The sequence below is a fragment of the Hippocampus guttulatus genome, chromosome 12 (genome assembly GCF_054856545.1).
Source record: "Hippocampus guttulatus isolate MCC_2025c chromosome 12, RoL_Hgut_1.0, whole genome shotgun sequence".
Taxonomy (NCBI): domain Eukaryota; kingdom Metazoa; phylum Chordata; class Actinopteri; order Syngnathiformes; family Syngnathidae; genus Hippocampus; species Hippocampus guttulatus.
In genome coordinates this window covers 19,854,006-19,880,916 of record NC_141272.1, presented here as the reverse complement: position 1 = coordinate 19,880,916, position 26,911 = coordinate 19,854,006, and the positions used below count along the sequence as shown (strand labels likewise).

The 26,911-nt window shown below is 45.4% G+C and overlaps 1 protein-coding gene and 1 long non-coding RNA gene across 2 annotated transcripts in view; one reads left to right on the top strand and one right to left on the bottom strand.

The window, feature by feature from the left end:
• Positions 1-26,911, top strand: part of LOC147197771 (RNA-binding protein Musashi homolog 2-like) — an 81,881-nt gene that overhangs the window by 234 nt on the left and 54,736 nt on the right. Inside the window, exons 2-5 of the mRNA XM_086126143.1 lie at positions 668-708; positions 842-923; positions 1,030-1,114; positions 7,967-8,008. Of these exons, the coding sequence (XP_085982269.1) occupies positions 668-708; positions 842-923; positions 1,030-1,114; positions 7,967-8,008 (250 nt within the window). The remainder of the gene's footprint in view (positions 1-667; positions 709-841; positions 924-1,029; positions 1,115-7,966; positions 8,009-26,911) is intronic.
• Positions 4,960-5,469, bottom strand: LOC147197773 (uncharacterized). The gene is made up of 3 exons (XR_015102512.1): positions 5,282-5,469; positions 5,114-5,209; positions 4,960-5,038 (listed from the first exon to the last, which is right to left on the bottom strand). It is a non-coding gene; the product is annotated as an uncharacterized LOC147197773 (long non-coding RNA).

Here is a 26,911-nt window from a genome sequence, read left to right as displayed (position 1 = left end):
TGAGGATAACGGTTTCATATAATTGATGGATGGATAATTGAACAGATCCGCGCTTCTGTAAAACTTTCGCCGCCTTCCTTCCGTGTCCTGTCAACGGACGGACACCTTTTTGTGAACAGTAGCTATTTGATCAGATTTACCTCGAGTGTTCCTGGCGTACAGTAAGGTGGGCTTCATTTTTATCTGCTACTTCTTGCAATCTGACTAGTGAGGAGCAGTTAAGACATTTTACAAACGTGAAGTTGACCAACGTCAACATGTCATCCGCTTGAGCGAATTGTAATAGAAAACAGATTTGGATTGAGTGGATGTTATGGCCATAAAGGTGGCAACAGTTTGAATTGTGGTTGTATGTTTAGAGGTGATTGGTAACTACCTAACTTGAGCTATACCGAATTAGGTATGTCGTTGTAATTATTTTACAGCACGAATAATAATTGCCACGAGGTGGAGATTTTAGTCTGTAAATGTTTTGGGGGAAATTGGGATGAAGTCTGGATAACAGCTGGAACTCGACTGCTCATCCGTGGCTCTCTCGCTGGCGGCGGCTGCGTTGCTTCTATTTTTGACTGCAGTTTTTCACTTCACCTAGTCAACTGCGGCGTCATATTTACTCAGTCATTACAGATGATGGAACACCTGGATTGACTTTTTTTCCCTCTGGTAGGAAAATGTTTATCGGTGGCCTCAGCTGGCAAACTTCACCTGGTAAGGTAATGCTCACAGCCGGGCAGTCCTTCATTTGACCCCTTTATTTAAAATAAGGGCAAAAAACAATAAGATTATAACGCACATTCAGCTTTAAAAAAATGCTAACCAATAGTATCTCTTTCCTCCCCAGACAGCCTTAAACATTATTTCAATACATTTGGTGAAATAAGAGAATGTATGGTCATGAGAGACCCAACAACTAAACGCTCCAGGTAAACACACACACACACCCGCACACACTCACACACACACAATCAGACACGTACACAAATCTTGTTTAAAAACATATAACCATTATGTGGTTTTATTTCATAATAGGGGCTTTGGCTTCGTCACTTTTGCAGATTCTGCCAGCGTAGATAATGTCTTGGCACAGCCGCATCATGAGCTGGACTCTAAAATGGTAAGTCCACCTCTTTCATTTACGCTGCACGATACAATGGGTGTTTTTCATCGCTGATTTGCAAACATGCACTAAACATGCATCTATGTATCAGGGCCATTCAAAAAAACTTGGAAATAGTTACTTTTTCTTTTTTTAATTTTTTTGGGTGTCCATGGGGAGGTAAGAATTTTTAGAACTGGAGAAACTTTTGTTTTCATTTACAAGTTTAAGTATTTAAATACATTGCCATGCCATTTGGGTTTGCTGTGTCAATGTAATTGACGGGAGGACATTGGTTTCTGCTGTTTTCATCAGGCTATGTGATTGAGACCATGAAATACTAGAAATTCTGCTGTGCGTCATCAATATTCTTAAACACAACACAGTCGGACACCACCGGTTCCATATATCCAATATTTAATTGACCTCAATAACAGATTACCTTTGTGGCAGAGGGTTAACTCTCATTGCAATCATAGAGTATAACAAATGCACCCTTACAGTGCTATTCTGTACTGTACATCAGGGGTGCCCAACCTTTTTTGTCCCAAGGGCTACTTTTCAAGGAGTCAACCTCCAGAGATCGACCAGTCCAGTGTCTACATGCTCCCCTCCACCCCCCAACACACACACACACACACTAATCTGCATGATGAGCAATAGCCATAATTGACCTTAATATGAACCAAACAGAATATTAAACCAGATACGAAACAGGTAGATCTCTGTTTGAAAAAAAGGAAATCACTTCCTACCTTAGTGGGAGACCTGGCACTCGGAGGAGGAGGCTAGTTTTTTGTAGTTAGTTACTCTGCGTCTTCAGTTTGGTGAAGATTGACTGCCGTGCTGCAAGATGTGGTTTCAAATCTTTTGTGGCACGTAAAAGTGTTTTTGCAGGGAAATCCGTCTCATCGCTCCTGTGTACCGTTTTGAAAGGCCACTCCAGATTCGCTTTCGTTGGCAATGCCGCCGTTGCATTGCAAATAAAACAAACAGGCTTTGAATGAGAATAAACAAAAAAGTAATCTGGCTCTCACTCAGGGTGAAAATGGTAGGTCTCTGCTCATTTCCCCTCAGCCATGTTGACGTTTTGGGGTGTGTAACCACACCCCATGGCTAGCTGCTTGCTACTGTTGACAGTGGTCAACTTCCAGCAGTGTTACCAACTCATCGGTAAGGACAGTAGCGATTGGCTGTGCTAAAAGTCGCTAAATTATGTCACCAGGGTGTGTGATTTACTGTTTTTTTTCTTTTGTAATTTTTATTTGCTGTTTTTTTTTCCGTTTATTTTAGACAAAGAAAAGTTTACGTTTACATCCAGCCCTGACTGTAAACCTGGCGGGATCAGCCAGCAGCGGCTTCATTTGGGGGGACGGGCCACAGCAGCATGCTTCCATGCCACAGACTCCAAAAGTCTCTAATAACACCAGAAAAAGTTGCTAGATTGTCACTAGTCACTTTTTTGAAAAAAGCGTCGCTCAAAGGGTCTGAATACTCACTCAATATATATATTTTTTCCCTACACACGTCGGGGTCGCCTTGGAATCTGTTGGGCACCCCTGCTGTACATAGTACCGTCAAATAGATATTTACATTTAAATGTGGGACATTTTCAGTGCTGTTCTGAAAACTCTCTCTGTATAGGTCTACACTGATGGTGATGACCAGACATCTTTTCAGTTTGACTAATTCCATTTGATCCTGAAATCATGTCGACTTTACAAATTTCATGACACGATATATTTGTACCTAGCCTACAATACAATCACAAATGCTCATACATTAGTGTATAAAGATGGTATTAGATGGATATGCCATTTGTTGTTCGGTAATTAATTTAGCAAATCTTAACAATTGTTTGAGAGTGAGTTTTTGTAATTTTTGAGCTGGGGTGCCAAGTTTAGTATAATGGTCATTTTTCTTTTTTTTATTTTATTTTTGTCAAGTTCATTGATCCTATTTTTGCACATCCTTTCCTGTGTGGTTAATTGGTGAACAAATTGCTGTAGCCCCTCAGATGTATACTGTATTAGCCCCTGCTAGATAACAACAAAGCATAATTTTGTTTGAATGGGCTTTTTTTTTTTTAAGGAACCATCCATCGGTCCATCCACTTTCTGATCCGCTTTATCCTCACAAGGGTCCTAGGGCATGCTGGAGCCAATTCCAGCTGTCTTCAGGCAGTAGGCGGGGGACACCCTGAACCAGTTGCCAGCCAATTGCAGGGCACACACAGACGAACAACCATGCATGCGCACACTCACACCGAGGGACAATTTAGAGTATTCCATATACCTGCCATGCATGTTTTTGGGATGTGGGGGAGGAAAGCGGAGTACCTGGTGAAAACTCACACAGGCACGGGGAGAAGATACAAATTCCACATGGGATGCCGGAGCCGGAATCGAACCCTGCACCTCTGTCAGATAGACGTGCTAACCACAGGACCACCGGGCCGCCTTTTTTAAGGACCCATAAAGTCTATATGATTCACATGTTTTATGATGTATGCAGTGGCCACAGTCTTGTACTATTTTCATGAATGAGTCCTCTGCAGCACTTATAGTGGTGATTTGTTCATTGGCTCTGTTAGAAATATAATGAGTCTACTTTTATTATGTAGGAGGCCGTTAGTGGTGCAATGAAGTCACATTGACAGGTGTTATTAATATTAAACCTTTCTTCTTTATGGCAAGGGGGTGCCACCAGGCATTTGGGGCCCACATTGAAAATAATATTTTCTCGAGCCCCTGTCAGTCATTTGCCTTTATAATTGTCGATGAGTAATACACATTTTTTTAGTATGTTGATTATTCACACCGTGTTTCCATTTGACACTGATATAAATAAGAGTGTTGTGAGTTCCTTGACCCTCATTGATGCTGGACAAAATTATTTAGTTTCATCTCAGACACTGTCCAGCTTTTAGCTTCCAGCTGATGAGATCTTTGTAGTCCCTTTTCACCTCGAAGAACATTTGTGAGGTCACTGACGTTGGATTGACTGATGGTTCACTTTGAGTGACTGGCGTATCCTCTGGCTGACTGTAATAAATTCAAACACTTGAACTTGATTTCTTCACAAAAACACGTTTGATACACACAGAATACAGTGAAGCCTCGTTTATTGAGAGGGTTACGTTCCAAAAAGAACCTGTGATGGGTGAAATCCATGAAGGAGTCAGCTTTATTCTTATTTTTAATTATTTTGTAATTATTTCACAATACAATACTGTACTAAAGAATAAAACAAGTACAATTCTAAATGTTTTCTTACAAATAACTATGATAGTTTTTAGAAATACAGTAAATATTCTCGAGTACGGACTCGTGTTTGCGCTGTCCAATTTGTCCTGATAACAGAAATTCCTCATTTGGGAAATGAGCATGGTACATGTCCTTTATGAACCTGCAAGTATGTTGACAAAATGCATGTGTAAAAACACAATCAATAAAATACAAAAATATATTGTCCAAAAACTGTTTATATAACAAAAACTGCAATACAGGTGTATCCCAAAAAAATCACAACAGTAAAATACATACAGTATTTTAATGTTTATTTTTTTCTGCCTTGGGAAAAAAAATTGTATTTTGGATTGTTTTGTTGGATGCATTCTTTGGTTTATGACAATGTTTGCCTGCGTGTCATACAGTTTTCTTGCTAGTTGCAAGTAACTGTCCCGTTGATCACTGATGTCTGGTAATTCTTGTGCATACTGAAGGATTTTTGTTGCCATTTGCATTGCTTCCTTGCTGGATGGTGGCTTGTCATCAGGAGTTGAGTCGATGCCTTGTTTTTTAAAGTTTCGTAGATTTGCGTCTTTCCGACTCCAAGTGTCTGCTGGATGTTTTTAACTTTGTGTCCAACCTCGCTCAAACGGATGCATTTCACTCGCTCCGCTCCAGTCGTTACAGTTCTTCTACGTTTCGATGCGATGATCTACACGACGTAAGTGAATAAAGTTAAAATCCTTCGCAATTACAGTAAAACGCACGCCAATAAAAAGTCGCTTACACGTCTTCGTTTCGAATCTGATGAATGAAAACGGCGAAGCGAACACGTTTCTTCGGTCGTGTCGAGTGGGTGCTGCTTTTAAGCTAGTGCCGCGTTCTACAAGGACGTAAGTGAATAAAGTTAAAATCATTCACAATTACAGTAAAACGCACGGCAATAAAAACTCACTTGCACGTCGTCGTTTAGAATCTGATGATCGAAAAACGCGAAGTGAAAACTTGTTTCAGCGTTGTCTTTTCCGTCGCATCGGGTGGGCGTTGCGTGTATTTAAGCTCCCGCGGCATTACACCTCCATCCGGGTTACGGGTAGTGGAATTTCCGCTTACGCAACTTCCGGTAACACGTAATATCGTAGTCAAAATGTTAATGCATAGGTTTTTATTCTGGGTGAAGGATATTCCTTTCTATAGAATTCCGGGGATGGGAATATTTACTGTACTGTAAAGTAATCATTTTAATAGTCAATATGTGGTTGGACATGTTGTTACTCATTGTCTCTCTTTGACCTGACTCCGCTCTGCTGTAGTGTCTTTGTCTACTGAAAGCTGTGGTGCAGGTGTCTTTTTCCGAGAGAAGAACATAGTTACGCGTAATAGTTGGGGTATACAGTAATCCCTCGCTATTTCATTATTTTATTTTTTTTTGGAGTCCGCAAAAATCAGTGTCTATTAGACACTGTCTAAGTGTTGTTTACTATGCGTGCTAGTGTGTGCCACTCTGCTCAAGCTCAGAAGGTCCGTGGGGTAGCGTGTGTGTGCGCGCGCACGCATGGGCCGGGTAGGTGGGTGTATGTGTGTTGCTGAGAGAAAGAGAGAGACAGAGAGAGGAGGCTTATAAGAACAAAAGCAGGTCTCTTTCATGCTTAATTGTCGTAATTGACAAAAATAAAGACGTCTGTTGCACAAGCTGGATCACTGGCCTGTGTGTGTGGGGGGGGGGGGAGGGGGAGAGAGGGGGGGGGGGGAGAGAGAGAGAGAGAGAGAGAGAGAGAGAGAGACTTATAAGAACAAAAGCAGGTCTCTCCATCCAATTGTCTAAACAACCTTAATTGACAAATCATAAACCTTATCGCGGGTGGTTTTGGTCCCCATTAACCGCGATAAATGAGGGATCACTGTATATATTTTTTGTTGTTATCCTCATTCAAAGTTTGTTTAATCTCCAATTCACTGATGGCACGGGCAAAGAATGGGACTCTGGAGCGCAAGGAGAGGCATTTTAAAACGGGACACATAAATCCGGTTTCTGCACTTAACACGCTGTAAAAGTGCATTCCATGCCTCCGTGTCAGGTCTCTAAGGTAGGCAGTGATTTCCTTTGCACACACTCACAAACTCTTGCATCTACTTTATTTCTCTGTTTCGTTCATGTTAGAGGCCGTTGTGGCTGTTGCTCATCATGACATGTGTGTGTGCGTGCGTGCATTCATGTGTATGTACAGGCACGTGCGGTAACGGGTCAATGGCAGGTGGTCCGTTGCTTGGAAAGTAGATCTTCACTCAAAAAGGTTAGGGCAAGAAAATCTATTAAAAATAATATTAAAATAGAAATGTTGGCATTCTGAAAAGTCAACATTTGGTTGGAGCACCTTCTGCATGAATGACTACATCAGTATGGTGTGGCATTGAGGCGATCAGCCTGTGGCACTGCTTAAGGGTAATGCAAGGCCAGGTTGCTTTGGTGGTGACCTTCAGCTCATCTGTATTATTGGAACTAGTGTCTCTTATTTTCCTCTTGACAATCCATCTTTAGGTCTTCGTAGTTTAGGTTTTCGTAGTTTTAGTCGTAGCATTAGGCACCATGTCCTGATGTCCAGAAAATCAGCATCTCTAAAATGCTTGTCATCAGAAAGAAGTATGAAGTACCGGTATTTATTGGTAAACAGCTGCATCCTGCAACCATCACTGACTGTAAGCAATGTGGCTTTTGTCCCTGTCCACTCTTCCTCCTGACTCTGGTTCCATGTGTCCTAAATGTAATCTCTTATGCTGAGCTCAAACTACACAACTACTCCAAGCTCTGGCATCTACCCACACTTGTGTTCTTGACATACAGGTACCTCAGACAGAAAAGGGAGCTAAAGCGTGCTCACCACCGCCGAAGCAATGCGTCCCAGATGTGTGGGAGCATGTAAGCCTGCTCATCCTTCAACGGAGATGGCACCATCAAAAGGGACAAATTGCTTCAACAGTGGCAAGGGCACCGCCTTGGCTGAGTCGGGTAGCTTTATTTCGAAGGTTTCCCAACCCAGTCAGCTGTTTTTTAGACATGTCATATGGAAGCAATGACAGCTATGATGAAGGCTGAAGTGACAGCCAAAACTATAAACTAGGTAAGAGATTTTTCCTTCACTAAAAAAAAAAACACCATTGTCTGATTACAAAAACAAAACAAAAAACTTAAACCGATTTCACCTAAGAAGACAAGATACATGTCAGAGCGCTACCCATCACGATGTTTTTCTCCAATTTAAAAATCTATTTTTAAGATTGAACTAAATATGTGTACTGTTGTAATCTTTGTCTCAAATATGTAAAGTATAAATACTCTTTACAAATTTTAATCTGCTGGTACGCACATTCACGAAAATTCCTAGGGTTGGGGCAAATCCTACTTCGCGATTTTTCACCTTTCGCGTGGGCTTCTGGTCCCCATTATAACTTTGAAAAACGAGGGATTACTGGAGAGTCAAATCACCACCCCTAGGGATGGTTTCATGGTCTGGACTTCATTGTCAGGGAAGTTTTCCATGTTACTGTGCAAATACATTGTGCTTGAAGGTTTGAATTGCCTGACATCACATGACTGTATATCTGTACTAATGTGTGTGGTACTCTGTCTTCGCTCCTTCAGATTGACCCAAAGGTTGCCTTTCCTAGACGTACTCAGCCCAAGGTAAGGTGACTTCCACTTGGATTACTGTATATGGTGCCATATGAAGCTGTAACTGTTCAATTGCATGGGATAATGTAATAGTAATTTTAATTTTGACAACATTGCATGGTCACCGGGAAGAGTGCCTCTGGATTGGCAGACTGGGGTGGTGGTCCCTCTTTTGAAAAAGGGGGACTGGAGGGTGTGTTCCGACTACAGATGGATCTCACTCCTCAGCCTCCCTGGTAAAGTCTATTCAGAGGTGCTGGAGAGGAGGGTTCATCAGGAAGTCGAGCCTCAGATTCAGGAGGAGTAGTGTGGTTTTCATCCCAGCCGTGGATGGTGCTCGAGGGTACCTGGGAACTCACCCAACCAGTCAATGGGGATGCTTCAGGAGTACTGGGGACCAAACCCCCTGATATGGGCTGTTCTGTCCCTATACCACCGATGTCAAGGTTTGGTTCGCATTGCCGGCAGTAAATTGGAATCGTTTCCAGTGAGGGTTGGACTCAGCCAAGGCTGCCCTTTGTCGCTGATTCTGTTCACAACCTTTATGGACAGAATTTCTAGGTGCAGCCGAAGCGTTGAGGGGGTCCGTTTTGGGGGCCTCAGTATAGCAGTTCTGCTTTTTGCAGATGATGCGGTACTGCTGGCTCCTTCAAGCAGGGCTCTCCAACTCTCACTGGAGCGTTTCGCAGCCGAGTGTGAAGCGGTTGGGATGAAAATCAGCACCTCCAAATCTGAAACAATGGTCCTCAGTCGGAAAAGTAACTTGGGCTTTTGTTTTTAGTACCACATATATTTTATTGTATTTTCTAAAGTGCACTATGCATTAATATCAAACTGGTATTTGCAGTCCAATCAAGTCAAGTTAACTTTATTGTTAAATATGCTCTACGTGCAACATACAGCACAGATGAAATTTATTTCCTCTCAACCACAGGAGAGAGAGGAGCCGCTGTGGGTATCCGCGCCTCCAGAACAGAACAGTTAACATAAAAGAACAAAATAATACATCACAACACATGAGACACAGACAGTCATGCACAATTTGAAACTACATTCCCCTCGACAAGTATTGGAACAGTGAGGCCAGTCTGCTCACAACACTCAGACCAGTTTTTACTATCTGTGATGTCATCCTGCGCGAAGCAAGCCCCAAGGTGCGAGACCATAGCGTGCCAATTGAAGTGAGGAGCGATAAAAAAATGGAGAACACTGAAAAAGTTTAAAACAGCAGTCCCTGGACAGAGGAGGAAAGACATTGCCTTTTCAGGCTGTGGGTCACACTATACAAGTTAATCTTGAGGGAATATATTGTTTTTGTTTACTGTTGTTGCAGCGGTCACAATTATGACATTAAACACTGCACGTGCTCAACATCACCTCCGTTCTGACGTCGTTGCTACAGCAACCTGTCAGCTGCGTCAATAATGTGGCCCGGTCTTAACACCCATTTGGATACAATGCTAAAAACAGTGTTGATAATCAGCCCTAAAAATCACATTTGAGGAGGAAGAATCTGATTGGAATCAGATATGCCTGTAGTCTGAGAGCCTAAGTGTTGTAGTTTCATATCATATTTTTTTTTCCTTTTACCTTTTTTGTTTTGGTGATGTATTATAGATCACTTTCTTGCTAAATGAAGGATCGCCTGATCAGTTTGGTTGCATCTGTCACTCAGGAAGGAGACAAGCATTTGTCCTAATCACCAGTTCCGTGTATTGGGTATCGTTTGTTTACTGCACCTTTCAATCTTGACCCTTCAACCCAAAATGAAGTCTAACCCCTTACTTAGTGAGTTAACTGCCAGTATGATGTAAAAAATATTAATGGCACTCTGATTTATGACCCATTATCTGTCAGCACAGTTGTACAAACTTTTTGTCCACTGTATAGATTTCTTTTTGAACCTCCCTACTTCAGTTACATCAGGTACAACTGTTCCTGGCTATTTCTGTCATCTCGTTTTTATGTGACAATGATTTGGCTGTGTTTGTATTAGCAGGAAGGTCAGCCGCACTAAAACAGCACTGTCAGCGACAGTACTTCCATGAACCAGTGTGCATAGCTTTATGTGACAGTGAGGAGGAAGGACACAGGCCTATAAATCTAACATGACAAATGACAAATCAATGCAAATTTTTTTTCACGAACTATAAATGGAAGTGAGCTCCATTTATGTACAGTATTCCCTTCACCTTCAAAACACCAGATTATTTTCAATTGTTCAGTCTTGCTCATTCATTCATACAATGGTAATGGCATGTCATGGAAGAAAATTAACCTGCTTATTTACACACTGAATCTGGGCATCACGAGGAAGTGGTCATTTAGTGAAAAAATAACAACAGTACAAAACTCATTTCCGAAGAAGTTGGAACATTGTGTAAAACATGAATAAAAACTCAATATACTGATTGCCATATCCTTTCAAACCTATATTTTGTTGGAGACAGAGCAATGTTTAATGTTCAAACGGACTCAATTATGTATTTTTTTTTTTTTGGGATGCATCCAAGACATTCCAAAATAGCAGATAAAGAGGCACTTTTACCACTGTGTTATATCGCCTTTCCTTTTAGCAACACTCAATAAAGATTTGGGAACTGGCGAGAGTAGTTGTTGAAGCTTTGAAGGAGTATTTATTTCCTGTTATTTTTTGAAATTGAACTTACCTAACTGCTGCTGCTCATCAGTCCAGTGTCTCAGTTGTCACATTTTGCACTTCATAATGCAGCACACAATTTCAAAGGGAGACAGGTCTGGATTGTTAGTGGGCCAATCTTGTACTCACACTCGCACACACTCACATCCTAAAATACATCGCCCAAATTCAAGACTTTTGGCTTCAAATGAGACACCAACGAGCAGTGTCTTTAGCCAGGATGATGTCATTAACATCATGCAACAGGGTTGACTCTTCAAAGGAATTTAACACCACCGAACTAGAGATATGAACAGAGGGGTCAATTGTGGTGTTTGAAACGCAAGCCCTAGTTGTAGCAACCTTATAATTGACAACGAGAGAATATTCATTGATTCATTCATTTTCCAAATGGCTTTATCCTCACAAGGTTCGCGGGGGGGGGGGGGGGGGGGGGGTGCTGGAGCCACCCTCCGTGAGCCGTCACCTTACCGTGGTGGAGGGGTTTGTGTGTCCCAATGATCCTAGGAGCTAAGTTGCCTGGGGCTTTATGCCCCTGGCAGGGTCACCCATGGCAAACAGGTCCTAGGTGAGGGACCAGACAAAGCACGGCTCACAAAACACCTGATGATTTACAAAATAAATGGAACCCAGTTTCCCTTGCCCGGACGTGGGTCACCGGGGCCCCCCTCTGGAGCCAGGCCTGGGGGTGGGGCTCGTTGGCGAGCGCCTGGTGGCTGGGCCTGCACCCATGGGGCCCGGCCGGGCTCAGCCCGAAGAGGCAACGTGGGTCCCCCTTCTCATGGGCTCACCACCCATGGGAGGGGCCAAAGGGGTCGGGTGCAGTATGAGCTGGGCGGCAGCCAAAGACGCGGACTCTGGCGGTCCGATCCTGGGCTGCAGAAGCTAACTCTAGGGACATGGAATGTCACCTCTCTTGCAGGGAAGGAGCCCGGGCTGGTGTGCGAGGTAGAAAAGTTCCAACTGGATATAGTCTGACTTACCTCCACACACAGCCTGGGTTCTGGTACCAGTTCTCTCGGGAGGGGTTGGACTCTATTCCACTGGAGTTGCCCACGGTGAGAGGCGCAGAGGAGGTGTGGGCATACTCATTGCCCCCCGGCTCAGTGCTTGTGCATTGGGGTTCACACCAGTAGACGAGAGGGTTGCCTCCCTCCGCCTTCGGGTGGGGGGGGGGGGGGGGGTCCTGACTGTTGTTTGTGCATATGCACCAAACAGCAGCTCAGCATACCCACCCTTTTTGGAGTCCTTGGAGGGTGTGCTGGAGAGTACTCCTGCTGGGGACTCCCTTGTTCTACTGGGGGACTTCAATGCTCACGTGGGCAATGACAGTGAGACCTGGAGGGGCGTGATTGGGAGGTACAGCCCCCCCGATTAGAACTCGAGTGGTGTTTTGTTATTGGACTTCTGTGCTCGTCACGGACTGTCCATAACGAACACCTTGTTCAAACATAAGGGTGTCCATACGTGCACTTGGCACCAGGACACCCTAGGCCGTAGTTCGGTGATCGACTTTGTGGTTGTATCATCGGATTTGCGGCCGCATGTTTTGGACACTCGGGTGTAGAGAGGGGCGGAGCTGTCAACTGATCACCACCTGGTGGTGAGTAGGCTCCGATGGTGGGGGAAGATGCCGGTCCATCCTGGCAGACCCAAACGTATTGTGAGGGTTTGTTGGGAGCGTCTGGCGGAATCCCCTGTCAGAAGGAGTTTCAACTCCCACCTCCGACAGTGCTTTTCCCATGTTCCGGGGGAGGCGGGGGACATTGAGTCCGAGTGGACCATGTTCCATGCCTCGATTGTTGGGTGGCCAATCTGAGTTGTGGCCGTAAGGTGGTTGGTGCCTGTCGTGGCGGCAACCCCCGTACTCGCTGGTGGACACCAACAGTAAGGGATGCCATCAAGCTGAAGAAGGAGTCCTATCGGGCCTTTATGGCCTGTGGGACCCCAGAGGCAGCTGCTGGTAGCTTCAGCGGCCGCTGAGGCAAAAACTCGGGCGTGGGAAGAGTTCGGTGAGGCCATGGAAGCCGACTTCCGGACGGCTTCGAGGAAATTCTTGTCCACCATCCGACGTGCCAGGAGGGGGAAACAGTGCACTTAACACTGTGTACAGTGGGGATGGGGCGCTGTTGACCTCGACCCGGGGCGTTGTGAGCCGGTGGGCGGATACTTCGAAGACCTCCTCAACTCCACCAGCACGCCTTCCTTGGAGGAAGCAGAGTCTGGGGACTCTGAGGTGGGCTCTCCTATCTCTGTGGTCGAAGTCACCAATGTGGTTAAAAAGCTCCTCTGTGGCATGATGAGATGGATGAGATCCGCCCGGAGTTCCTCAAGGCTCTGGATGTTGTGGGGCTGTCCTGGTTGACACGCCTCTGCAACATCGCGTGGTCATCAGGGAGAGTGCCTCTGGATTGGCAGACCGGGGTGGTGGTCCCTCTTTTTAAAAAGTGGGACCGGAGGGTGTGTTCCAACTACAGAGGGATCACACTCCTCAGCCTCCCTGGTAAGGTCTATTCAGTGGTGCTGGAGAGGAGGGTCCGTCAGGAACTCGAGCCTCAGATTGAGGAGGAGCAGTGTGGTTTTCGTCCCGGCCGTGGAACAGTGGACCAGCTCTCCACCCTTCGCAGGGTCCTTGAGAGTATGTGGGAATTCGCCCAACCAGTCTACATGTGTTTTGTGGACTTGGAGAAGGCGTTTGACCGTGTCCCTCGGGGAGTCCTGTGGGGGGTGCTTTGTGGGTACGGGGTACTGAACCCCCTGATACGGGCTGTTCGGTCACTATACCACCGATGTCAGAGTTTGGTTCGCATTGCCGACAGTAAGTCGGAATCGTTTCCAGTGAGGGTAGGACTCCGCCAAGGCTGCCCTTTGTCGCCGATTCTGTTCATAACCTTTATGGACAGAATTTCTAGGTGCAGCCGAAGCGTTGAGGGGGTCCGTTTTGGTGGCCTCAGTATTGCAGTTCTGCTTTTTGCAGATGATGTGGTCGTGTTGGCTCCTTCGAGTAGGGCTGTCCAACTCTCACTGGAGCGTTTCGCAGCCGAGTGTGAAGCGGTTGGGATGAACATCAGTACCTCCAAATCTGAAACAATGGTCCTCAGTCGGAAAAGGGTGGACTGCCCCCTCCGGGTCGGGGAGGAGATCTTGCCCCAAGTGGAGGAGTTTAAGTATCTTGGGGTCTTGTTCACGAGTGAGGGCAGGAGGGAGCGAGAGATCGAGAGGCGGATCGGTGCAGCGTCTGCTGTGATGCGGACTTTGTATCGGTCTGTCGTGGTAAAGAAGGAGCTGAGCCAAAGGGCGAAGCTTTCAATTTACCGGTCGATCTACGTTCCAACCCTAATCTATGGTCACGAGCTATGGGTCGTGACCGAAAGAACGAGATCCCGGATACAAGCAGCCGAAATGAGCTTTCTCCGCAGGGTGTCCGGGCTCTCCCTTAGAGATAAGGTGAGAAGCTCGGTCAACCGGGAGGGGCTCAGAGTCGAGCCGCTTCTCCTCCACATCGAGAGCAGCCAGATGAGGTGGCTTGGGCATCTGATTTGAATGCCTCCTGAACGCCTCCCTGGTGAGGTGTTCCGGCCATGTCCCACCGGGAGGAGACCCCGAGGACGACCCAGGACACGCTGGAGAGACTATGTCACCCAGCTGGCCTGGGAACGCCTCGGGATCCCCCGGGGAGAGCTGGAAGAAGTAGCTAGGGAGAGGGAAGTCTGGGCTTCCCTGCTAAAGCTGCTGCTCCCACGACCCGGCCCCGGATAAGCGGTAGAAGATGGATGGATGGATGGATGGATGGATGGGGTGCTGGAGCCTATCCCAGCTGTCTTCGGGCAGTAGGTGGGGGACATCCTGAACCGGTTCTGAAGCCATCCTGAAGCTCAGCAGGGCACACATGAAACGAACAACCATTTGCGCTCACACTCACACCTCGGGACAATTTGTTCAATCAGCCTGCCATGCATTTTTTTTGGAATGTGGGAGGAAACCGGAGGACCCGGAGAAAACCCACGCAAGCACGGGGAGAACATGCCAACTCCACACAGGAAGGCCGGAGCTGGAATTGAATCCGGTACCTCTGCACTGTGAAGTCGACGTGCTAACCACTCGATACTGGGCCACCCTCAGTTTGAACATTGTTAAGGAATTTATTGCTTGCTGTGATTTCTTTTTAGCCCCTCTCTGTTCATTGGATCTGTTCAAACACTTGAAAGAAATAATGTAGGATGCTGTTGAAGGTATTTCCTGCCTACTGTGATTACAATCACCTTTAGTGTTGACCCCCACCACTTTTAGGGTCCCCACTTTTAGGACATGCTTAAACTTCAAAAGAGGAACTGTTATCTCAAGTATCTATGTTGCTGCCATCACATCAAAACTCAGGCCGAAGACAATAGGGGGTAGTCGTGGTCTGGGTCTCACCTCACCACTCCCATGACATTTTCTTTGTTTGCATGGAGGCGTAACTGCCCACCTTCATTATAAGATAAGATAAGATAAGATATCCTTTATCTTATCATATTGTCTCTATATATTCTCATGACTGGATTTTTTCTAGGCTTCCTGACGAAATCTGAAACTCTCAGGAGCCCGAATCGATTCGTATGGTGATGTGATAAACTGCAGAAAAGAAAAATAAAACCTTCGAAGGTACTTTTTATCATCTCCAGCCTTCTTCTTCTCGCGTATGAGGACAGCTTTGCGGTGTTAAATGTCCAGACGTTGCAGCCATTGGACAGTAGATTCATTAGGTGCTGTGAGGTTCAAGTTGCCATCTATTGGTCGATGAATGGGACAGTAGTAGAGAAAATGTTCTGCAGTTTGGAGTTCTGGTCCACAGTCGCAGAATGGTGATTCGACGAGACCCCATCGGAACATGTTGTCGTTGAAACGGCCTACCCCAGTTCTTAGGCGGTTGAGTCGTACCCAGGCTTTCCGGGGTAGCGTTGAGCCAGGTGGGGGTTCGGTGTTGGGTTGGACCACGAACTGGTTGGGTCTTGCAGTATTATCCCAACTACTTCTCCATGCTTTCAGGATGTTAAAGTTGGAATCATGAAGTTCTGCAGCATGATGAGGAAAAGGGTGGCGAGATTTTAGCCTTTGGCGCTTTCCAGGTTGTACCTCGGCGATCAACTGGTTTAGGGCATGGTTTTTGTCCAGCACAGCATGTTGAGCAAGGTAGTGGGTAGCTTTTTCTCTACGTAAGCTGGCCGGGGCAATGCCTGCCAGTACTGGTAGGAACTCCGTGGGGGTGGGACGCAGACATCCGGTGATTATCCGCATGGTGTCGTTGAGGGCAACATCAATTTTCTTTGAATGGGTACTTCGGCACCACACTGGTGTTGCGTATTCAGCTGTGCTGTAAGTAAGCGCAAGAGCACTTGTACGGAGTGTGTGAGTGCTTGCACCCCAGGATGAGCCAGCTAGGCATCTCAGCAGATTGTTTCGAGCTGTTACTTTGGCACGAAGAGCATCTATGTGCTGTTTATATGTGAGCTGTCGGTCGAGCTTCACTCCTAGGTACGTGGGGGATGGGTTATGTGGAAGTGGAGTCCCATGCAGGTAGACAGTGAGTTGGCGCTTGGATTTCCATGTTGTTTAGGTGGAAAGGTGTGGTGGTAGTCTTTGCCAAGCTCAATTTAAGTCTCCACGTCAGGTATTCCGCTATCAATGCCATATCAGCAGTTAGTGATTCTTCCACCATGCGCCAGCTTTTGTGGGAGTAGCATAGTGCTAGATTGTTAGCATATCCATATTGATGAGACTTGGTTTTGGGCATATCGCTGATATAGATGTTAAAGAGCATAGGCAAGAGGCATAATCCCTGTGGTACTCCATTTCTCAAGCGGCGGGGTCGGCTGCGTTGTCCGTCGCTGGTCTTGAGCACATAGCTTCGGTTTGCCAGAATATTGCTCAGGAAGCGAACCATTTGCTTGTCCGGAATCATCTGGAGAAGCTTCAGTATCAGGCCTTGATGCCATACAGTGTCGTATGCCGCAGTTAGGTCAACCAAGATAACTCCAGCCTTGTTTCCCTTCTCGAAGTTATCTTCAATAGTGCTGGTCAGCTTGATTATTTGCTGGGTGGTAGAGTGTCCATATCGGAAGCCAGCTTGTTCTTTAGGCAGCTGGGGGTCAACCACTGAGTCAAGTCTGGTCAGGAGAAGTCGTTCCAAGATCTTATACGGAACACATAGCAGTGAGATAGGGCGGTAGCTCCTTGGGTCATCGGGAGGTTTATGTGGTTTCAGCAGGGAAACCACAGTAGCTTTCCGCCAGATCTTCAGTATAGACTGGTGCTTCATACAGGCTGAGAGGTATTTGCGTAGCCAGTTCATGCATTTTGGGCCACAGTATTTCAAGAACTCAGATGGAATATTATCATCATCTTTGCCAGTCTTGATCTGTTTGATGACAGAGGTTAGCTCTTTGGTGGAAAAGGGAGCTGAGAGGAAGCCATCAACGCTTGGAGCATTCCATAATCTGGTGCATTCTTGTTTCACTCGGAGGTCATGGACTTTGTCAGCCTCTTTATACTTTCCATTAGCTAATAGCTGATGTGCAATCGAGTTGGCAGTGACAGGGCAGCGTTTGGGTTGAGAGCTGCGTCCTGTGAGGCGATTGAAGGTCTTCCAAGCTACTCTGCTGGAGCGAGTGAAGTCTATGCTTTGGACCGTGTCTTCCCAACGTTTCTTACGGTTCGCGTCGAGGCATTGCGCTAGGTCGGTGGAAGTCTTGGTTGCTTCTTCACTGGTTGCGGCAGACAGGAAGTCTTTGTAGTGGCTGTCACACTCCTCGTCCCATGTTGGTATGAATTGGTGACGGTAACCGCGTGGGATAGTTCTTTTTGCGGCTTTGTATAGGGTTTTACAGAACGACATATAAGACGTATTCAGGTCTGCTGATGTTGGGTCTGGTAGGTGACAGATATTGTTATCAGCTAAGCGCCTGAATTTAGGCCAGTTGGCTTTTCGAAAGTTCCATCTCTTCACAGCTTTGCTTGGTGTTGGCCTGATTGGATTAGCCGGGAGTATGAGTGATGGTCTATGCTGTGACTTAGGAAACGGACTGAGGATCAACCGCTCTGGAATGGGTCCATTAATGTTGGCAAAAGCCAAGTCCGGGTTAGTTGTTGTGTTCCATCATCTGGAGTAGAAGCTGTCCGGTTGTTTTGGATCGTAGAGCAGTTGCAAGCCAGCAGCCGAGGCCCAGCTTTCAAGTGTTTCACCATCTGGATTAGTGGTTTGGTAGCCCCATGTGGTGCTATGGGAATTGAAATCTCCGCTATATATGCAAGGAGAGGCAAAGGCAGGGATGGAATTGCCTTGCAGTTTTGTGCTTGGTGGTTTATACACATTGACTACGGTGGTGCCTTCAATTTCCGTTGCCGTCCATTCCACTTCACCGTCACTTTGTGATGAGTTGATCGGGTTCCAGGTGGCAGGGTTCTTCACAAAAGTGGCTATATTCCATGTATGCTGCTGTTGGTGCAGGCAGCCAGGTTGTAACCAGAGATCTTGAGTTTGGATTTATCCAGTGAGTGGGTTTCTTGCAGGAGGATTGCTGTTGAGACAACCAGGACAAAGGATGCTGATGGCACACACAACACAGAGCAGCTTCCAATCCCTGGTTCACCCTCTCAATTTGGCCATTGGATTGCAGATGCTGGCCCCACAACAGGCTAGATTCGGCCCGCAAAGCCTTGCAGAACCAGCTCCACACTTAAGAAATGAACTGTGGACCCCTGTCAGAAATTAGATCAGTAGGGATAACGGTGTGCCGGTACACTCTAAGATGGCAGCCCCATCATCCGACTATCCTCCAGAGGGCCAACAACCCACTCAGGAGAAAGTTGTTGTTACGAAACCAACCAGAAGAAACCAGACTGCCCAAACCAGGACTAGACCTAGGAAAACCCCCGACCAACGAGTACGGATTGACCTACGCCTCGAGACGCGCATTGCAACATGGAACGTCCGAACGCTTCTTCGTGCTGGAGCTTCTTCACTGCTGTCCTTGGAGCTCTCTCGCTACAAAATCACCATGGCGGGTCTATGCGAATCAAGGTGGCAAGGCAGTGGCGATTTACAGCAGGAGAACACTGCTTCATATGGAGTAGCCCTGAAATTCGGACGGGCCATGTCCAAACATATACGCCAAGCACTCATCAGCTGGATCCCAATTAATGATCATCTCCTGTCTGCACGGTTCCTCCACCAACATGGCAAGATGACAGTGATCGTTGCCTACGCCCCCACAGATGTCACCAATGATACAGTGAAGAACACCTTCTTCGACCAACTTCATCAGGTCGTTAGCCAAGCCCCACCACATGATATTATCATCATCCTCACTGACGCCAATGCAACCTTCTCTTCCTCCTCCAGAGAAGGGCCATCTCACCAAACCCCCACACAACCCATTGGCACCACCTTTTTTGACACAATCACGAATGATAACGGCAAACGTCTGCTTCTCCTCTGCCATTCAAATAACCTCTGCATCATCGACACCTGGTTCCCCGCAAGCAGATCCATCACTGGACCTGGTACAGTCCTGATGGAAGAACCCGGAAGGCGATAGACCACATCATCATCTCCCGCTACTGGTGATCCTCTGTCACCAACTGCAGGGTCTTCAGAGGAGCACAGCTGGGCAACACAGACCACCGCCTGTTGGTTGCCCAGCTACGACTAAAAATACGAGCAGACCTATCTACCAAGCCACAACCACGCTTAATGTCTTCCAGACTCCGTGACCCCACCACTGCCTCTGCATATCGCCACTCCATCACCAATGCCTTCACCGCCCTGGCCGATGATGACACCGTGGACTGGGAGACTTTGAAACTAAAGGTCAACCAGTCCGCCCAGGATGTATTGGGAAGATCAAGATCTCTTCCCAAACAACCATGGATCTCACAGCTGACCCTCGACATCATTAACCGCCGTCGTGATGTTCGCCTGCTTGGTAATATGACAGAGTACCGGAGGCTGAATGCAGCAATTGCAGCGGACAGGGAGAGGTACTGGGGAGAAGAGGCTGAACGCCTGGAATCAGCAGCACTGAGCAATGACCTCAGACAGGTCTTTAGAATGCTGCGCCAAGTCCGTATCGGACCACGCATGAAGGATGCCAGTGGAAATCGCATCACCACAGAAATAGACTGCCTCGAACGCTGGAAAAAGCACTTCAGCAACCTCCTTCATCATCTTACAGTTCCTACCGACCCCTGTCTTGTTACTGCTGCCAACTCCGCCATCCCCAACTGTAAAACTGACCCAGTCACAATCGATGAGGTCAGAGCAGCAATAAAAACACTAATAAATCACAAGGCCCCTGGAATTTGTGCCATCACTGCAGAGCTGCTTAAAGAGGGTGGTGACTTGATGGTCCAGTGGCTCACCCATATCATTAACCAGGTATAGGTGGCAGAACAGCCCCCCACAGACTGGACCCGTGGCATCATCCTGCCATTCTGGAAGCGGAAAGGCGACAAGCTACTCTGCAGCAACTACAGAGGCATACTGGGCGCCCACATCGCCAGAGCATTTATTATTGTTATTATTAGGGATAACCTGCACTTGGAATATGAATGCAGTCAAACCTCTGTTTTCGATTGTCTCTGTTCTTGACCAAATCGGTTTTCGACCAAACTAAACAAACGTCACTCGACTCCCCTGGGCTTCCGGTTCTCGACCAAACTGAGCGCACTTGAATGCACCACTTGACTCCTCTCGACTTCCTTACACGAGAAGTGACGCTTCCTCGGGTAGATGAAGAAGTTACACCTCCATTGTGAGCAGACGTGTTCAATAAAGATAAAAAAAAAGACCGTCTATTGTGAGAAGACGTGATCAATAAAGATTTTAAAAAAGAGCGTCCATTGTGAGCAAACGTGTTCAGTAAAGATTAAAAAAAAGCAGACATTAGTTGAGTCTACTTAAATTGGACTGTTATTTCTGCATGGCACCAAAGAAAGCAAGTGGAAGTTGGAAAGCTGGTGAAAAAAAAGAGGAAAAAGAAAGCAAGTCGAAGTAGTAAAGCTGGTGAAAAAATAGGAAAATAGTGCGCAAAACTATTGAATTTAAGAAAGATTTGATAGTCAAATATGAATCAGGTGTGCATGTGTCTGTGGGAGTTCGGCATGCCGAAATCAACAGCATCCTAAAAAAGAAAGACCATCTTAAAGTCAGTGATGTGGCTAAAGGATCTCATTTGTTTCGCAAACAAAGGCCACAAATATTAGAGGAAGTGGGGAAACTTTTGCTTATTTTCATAAATGAGAAACCGCAAGCAGGGGACAGTCTAAGCCATAGGTGTCAAACTCAGGTCCTGGAGGGCCGCTGTCCTGCATGTTTTCCAAGTCTCCCTGTTGCAACACACCTGATTCAAATGAACAGGTTCAATGTCAGGCTTGCGCAGAGCTTGCTGATGATCTGATCATTTGAATCAGGTGTGTTGCAACAGGGACACTTGGAAAACATGCAGGGCAGCGGCCCTCCAGGACCTGAGTTTGACACCTATGGTCTAAGCCAAGATACGATTTGTGGCAAAACAAGACAATTGTATGGAGATTTGATTTAAAAAAAAGGATCCGAGCATTGCTCCTGAAGAGTTTGATTTTAAAGCAAGCAGAGGATGGTTCGAAAAGTTGAGGAAAAGAAGTGATTCGTCATGGGGAAGCAGCCAGTTCAGACAAGGAAGCTGCCGAAAAGTTTAAAGTTGAGTTTGAAAATCTCATCAAGGCCAAGGAATGTCTTCCCCAGCAAATTTTTAATATGGACGAGACTGGACTTGTGTGGATAAAGCGGTTCAGAAAATGGATGGAGGGATGTTACCTCGTACCGTAGCGTAGGATTGCAGAGAGAGTGTCCATAGTCCATAGAGAGAGAGAGAGAGATGTTACTTCAATTTTTATGTTACAATGTCAATGTTTTTGTTAACATTGGTAAAAATAAAACATACAAAATGTTTGTAGATTGTTTATACAGTATTTTACAAATTACCTGCTCTCTTATTTCAAGTGTATTCAGTTTATGGTGTAAAATATTTTTAAAATGCTTTTAAAAAAGTTGTTTTCTAGACTTGGAACAGATTCAATTTTTTTACATTGATTATAATGGGAAACATGGTTTCGGTTTTCGAACAAATCAACTTTCAAACAGCCTTTTGGAACGGATTATGGTCGAAAACCGAGGTTAGACTGTATTTACATTCAGGATTTAACCCAATTTATCACATTAAATGTGTTTTATTTAAACATCACCTGATCAAATCAATAAATAATCATTTAAATCAATTCCAACCACAGGGTAGGCTATGTAAATAAAGTGGCAAAAACACTGTCAACTCACATTCCTGTGAATCTCGCAAAGTTTCAGCTCATTGCTATCTTTGGGTTTTTGAAAGCCCAAAACTTTGTGATCGTGACAAAATCTGGCATTGGATGCAAGGAGTCACTTAAGACGGGGAAAAGACATTTTAAAAGGATTGATTAATCGTTTTATGAATTGATATTGGGCAAGGAAAATAAATTTTGATTTGATGAATATTATTCATGTATTTATTTTTTGAAGCAGCCCTAATTAAGACCATCTATGCGAGGGGTGCCCATTACGTCGATCGCGATTGATCGGTAGCTCGCAGACTGGTCACAAGTTGATCGCAAGCTGTGGGAGGAGGAAATTGGGGGGGAAGATTTTTGTGTCTGTTGTGTTTCGGTTTCCTTCATGTTAGGGGCCGTTCCGCCTGTTGCTCATTGTGACGTGCGTCCGTGCAAATGTGCACGTGTGCATGGTTGGGCGCCCGTGTGCGTGTGTGTATATGCTAGCACGTGCACGATCGGGTCGATTGGTCGCTTCAAAAGTCGATCTTCGGTCAAAAAAGTTTGTCCACCCATGATCTCTGCTCTCCAGAGCTTTCCTTCTTCAGTTAATGGAAATGTCAGTTAACATTTCTTCCCTGTTTTTTTGTATTCCCTCTATCCACTAGTATTCCATCTTGCAACTGTCCATCTTGCCCGCATCACACTCTTTGAAATTTTGGATTCATGTGCTTTGTATCAGCGATTATGCCATACATGTACCAGATCTCCAGAGACACCTACATTATCACTGAGGGACAGATAACCATAGCATGGTCCACAGGTGGTTGAGATCAGCTCGGTTCTCTGTTTGCTGACAGATTGCCTGTCACCTGATGCTCTAAATAAACGGCCCACTTGCTCCCTTTCGATTGTTCGATGCCTTTTATCAGCACACCACAGCCTTAGCAGCCAGACACTGTGCTGTGTATTGTTAGATTTTGGATGCGGGGCTGGAATCCTGGTATTTCATGGACAGTCGTGACATTTTTAGAAAACCAGGGTTAGGCGTTACCATGGGAGACAGACTGGGAGAGGGGTGAGTGACAGGGATCATTTATAATGGAAGTTGTCCGAGCTCAAAACTTCATCAATAGGCGGAATTTAATGTTGTATCTGATGGAAAATTGACCTTTTGATGTTTGTATACCAATAGTTGGGTCTCTGGAGTGCCTGCTCACCCATCAAATATGACATAGAACAATCCAATAAATCTTGAGTTAATGGTTAATTTAGTATGTCTTTCTGAAAATGTGTCTGGCAATGAGTCATTCTGCTTGTCCACCCCGCTGTTCAAAAACAGATGTGGAGAAATAGGGGTTGTATATGCACAAATTATTTTTTGGCACTGAGTTTTCTGGGATTCACCGATTTCCCTCTAATAAACAACACTTGGTTGCTCTGTAAAGTTGTTGGCGTCGCAGGAGTGGCGAGTGTTTGTTTTTGGCAACTTGTCCATGTGCCACAAAAATCCTTTCAGTGTCATTAAGGATGCTCACAAGTAACACAGCATTCTATTCTATGTCTGCACTAAAACATGCCAAAGACACCTGGAAATTCTTTTGAATTTAGAAGAAAGTACTGTAATGTCTACCTCACCTTATTTTCCATGTGGGCCGACCATTCGCCAGACCTAATTCGTAAATGAGAAGTCATCTCAAAAAAGCTCTTTCCAGTTTTATGTTGTTTGCGGCCGTCTAGGCCAATATATTACAATACATCCTGATTTATATAGCGTTTTCACAACAGATGCAGCTGTAACAAAGCACTTTACAAAACAGTTAACATAAAGTAAATAAGAAACACATAAAATCACGGAGAGTTGTGCAATCTTAACCACTTTTCCCTCATACGCTTTGTTGTTTGAAGCAGTTCGAGATGAAAGGCCTAAACATATGATTCTGATTAATATTGTGTTTGTGGAATATGAATTAAGCAGCAACATCCAGCAACATCCACTCGTGTATATCCATCTCAATGGGCAACCATTTTGCCACTTGCTGTCGAATGAAAATTACATCACAGTTGTTCAGGTAACGACCAATCACAGCTGAGTTTGCGAACCTCACATGACCAAACTCAGAAAAAATGTGAGCCGTGATTGTTCAATGCATGTTTGTGTCGCCAACAGTTGACGGTGTGTTATATTTAACACATTTATGTCATGATTCGGTTTAGGGACCAACAGGTGGCACTGTAGGGCTCCCCCGGCAGCTGCACACCTGTTGGTCATAGGTAATTAGGGCTTTAAAAGGACTCCCAGCCCGAACACTCAGTGTCGGGTCATTGTTTGCTCTTGCTACTGTCATGTTTGTTTGTTTGCTGTTCCTTTGCTGTGGTCATGTTTGTTCTTCAATGATACATTCAACCCGCGGTGAAACAAGCCACACAGGGCGCGGTCCCCGTAACCACTACGGGCGGCCAGAATCCGAAAAGAAATGGAATATTCGGCAACAGATTGTTTCCCTTGCCGAATAGCTAATAGCCGTCCTTCGGCCTCCCTTCCCATAACAGGATGGTGAAACACGCGACGAAACTCTGCGACAAACTCAGGGAAGGAAGACCGAAGCCCGGGTTGAGCATTGCTTATTTCCACTGCCCAGGACGCCGCCTGACCAGTCAACAGGCTCATTATGAATGCCACCTTGGTACTATCCTTCTCGTAAGCAGAAGGTTGCTGGTCGAATATTAGAGAGCATTGGTGCAAAAATTGTTTACAGAGTCCCGGTTCGCCACCATAGCGAGGGGGGTGTGGGAAATTAGGCTCCCGCCCTACGATCGGAGAAGATGGTATCTCGGTGGCAACCGTAGGTGATCTTGAGGGTGGCGTTTCTCGGTGGCTCGTTTGTTCCATCCGGGAACTCAAATTATCAAGCTGATGAGCCAGCACGGAGCCGAATTAAGTTTGGACCCCAAAGTGTAGACGTCAACAAGGTCTCCGTAGCAAAAATATGTTTTAATACAAAAATCGCAACGACAAAAGAGGTAACATAAAACGCTGGTCAAAACAAGGACCAGAGGGCACAAAAACGAATAACAAAAAGCGCTTGCACAAAAGGCAAGGGAGGAAAATAAGGACCGCGAAGACAAACAAAAACAATGTATCAAATACACGCAAGCGAAAGCCAAATCACAAAACAAAACCCATACTTACAAAACCATTGGTACCGAGAGTTCAAAAAGCGAAACACGACAAGGTCTATAGCAAACATAGTCTATGAGCATGGAAACAGCAAGGCATAAACAATACTCCGAAAACAGGTGCACAGCAGAGGAGTCCTTAAATACAGAGTCTACTAATCATAGATTGGCAGCAGGTGTGCACAGAAGTCCGCTCATGCCACCTGCTGGCCAGACCGAAAACAGAACCGTGACAATTTATGTCTGATTCAGGACGGCCCCGTCCGTGCCTGCTTTTCTCCGGGTACTCCGGTTTCCTCCCACATTCCAAAAACTTGTACCGTAGGTTAATTGAACACTCTAAATTGTCCCTAGGTGTGAGTGTGAATAGTTGTTTGTCTATCTGTGCCCTGCAATTTGCTGGCAACTGGTTCAGGGTGTCCCCCGCCGACTGCCCGAAGACAGCTAGGATAGGCTCCAGCACCCCCCGCCAATCTTGTGAGGAGAAAGCGGGTCTGAAAATGGATGGATGGATGTTCGATTCATGTTGCACCGTTTGTATTCTTTTTATTTATTTTTTTAACGACCCGTGACTTTAAGTTGTGTGTAAAATTGACAATTCCATGCATAACTTGCATTGCTCACCTAATGTTTGCTATTAAGATTTTCTTTTTATTTAATGACAGGCCCATTCAATGACCTTTTCTTCAAAATTCATTTTCATGTACTTCATCTACAAGTTTATGTAATGGAATTCTGTGAAAGAAATAATGGCACCATCGTTCTTGTACAACTGTTGGAAAGTGAATCAATCAGTGAAAATGCCTTGTTCATTTGCTGCTTGGAGATGTATCAACCATTTACACTCAAAGCCAGAACTCATGAGATTAAGACTGAACCATTATTTTTGATACTATTAGGCCATTCTAAACAACATTTTACATGTAAATTGCTGATATTGTGACTATATAATAGCCAAATCCAATATGGTGGATGCACTGACGAATCGCACAAAAATGGCCAGCCCGCTCGTGGCGAAAATAAAGAGGAAAAATAAAGCCTCTCTTTATATTAGATGTCAAAAGGGGTTTGTGCTTTTTATCCGTATGGAACAGGCACAGATTGACTCTTTGAATTGTCGAACCCTGGTCTACTCCAACCCTAATGTATGGACGTTGCAATGTGTCCCCTATCACTTGCCGTACTGTGACGTAATGTGACCGTCTACCTCAGCGTCCTCATTCTGCTCTCTTTATTTACAGCGATGTACATATTTTACATATTATCATTACATAGGCCTGCACACTTAACATTATCGTCAGTAATCCTGTGATAAGGTGTTACAGAATCGAGTGATCATAAATCAAACCATACCATTGTTACATTGTATTTTGAAGGTCTGAGTGATGCGGGAACCCCCCCCCCCCCCCCCCCCCCCCTCAACATTAGGATTTCCGAACAACAAAATAGCTGCAATAATAAAGCAAAGCAAATATTTTCAAAAATGTTGCCTCAAGATGTGGGGGTGGGGCCACAAGGATGTTAGTGGACGGGTATTCATATGTTTTTCGTCGACATCATTAGCACAACACCACACTCCTTGCATTGGAGACATGGAACATATTGTATGCATTCACAAGCAAAAGCTGCCAAATATTTTCAACACAAACAGAAAAACAATTGGGGATTGAAAAAAGCCAAAGAAAATTGTGCTCTCAGCTGACAAGAATAAAGCAAACCCTGCCGGAATGAGAAGTAATGTGAGTGAGGATTGAGAG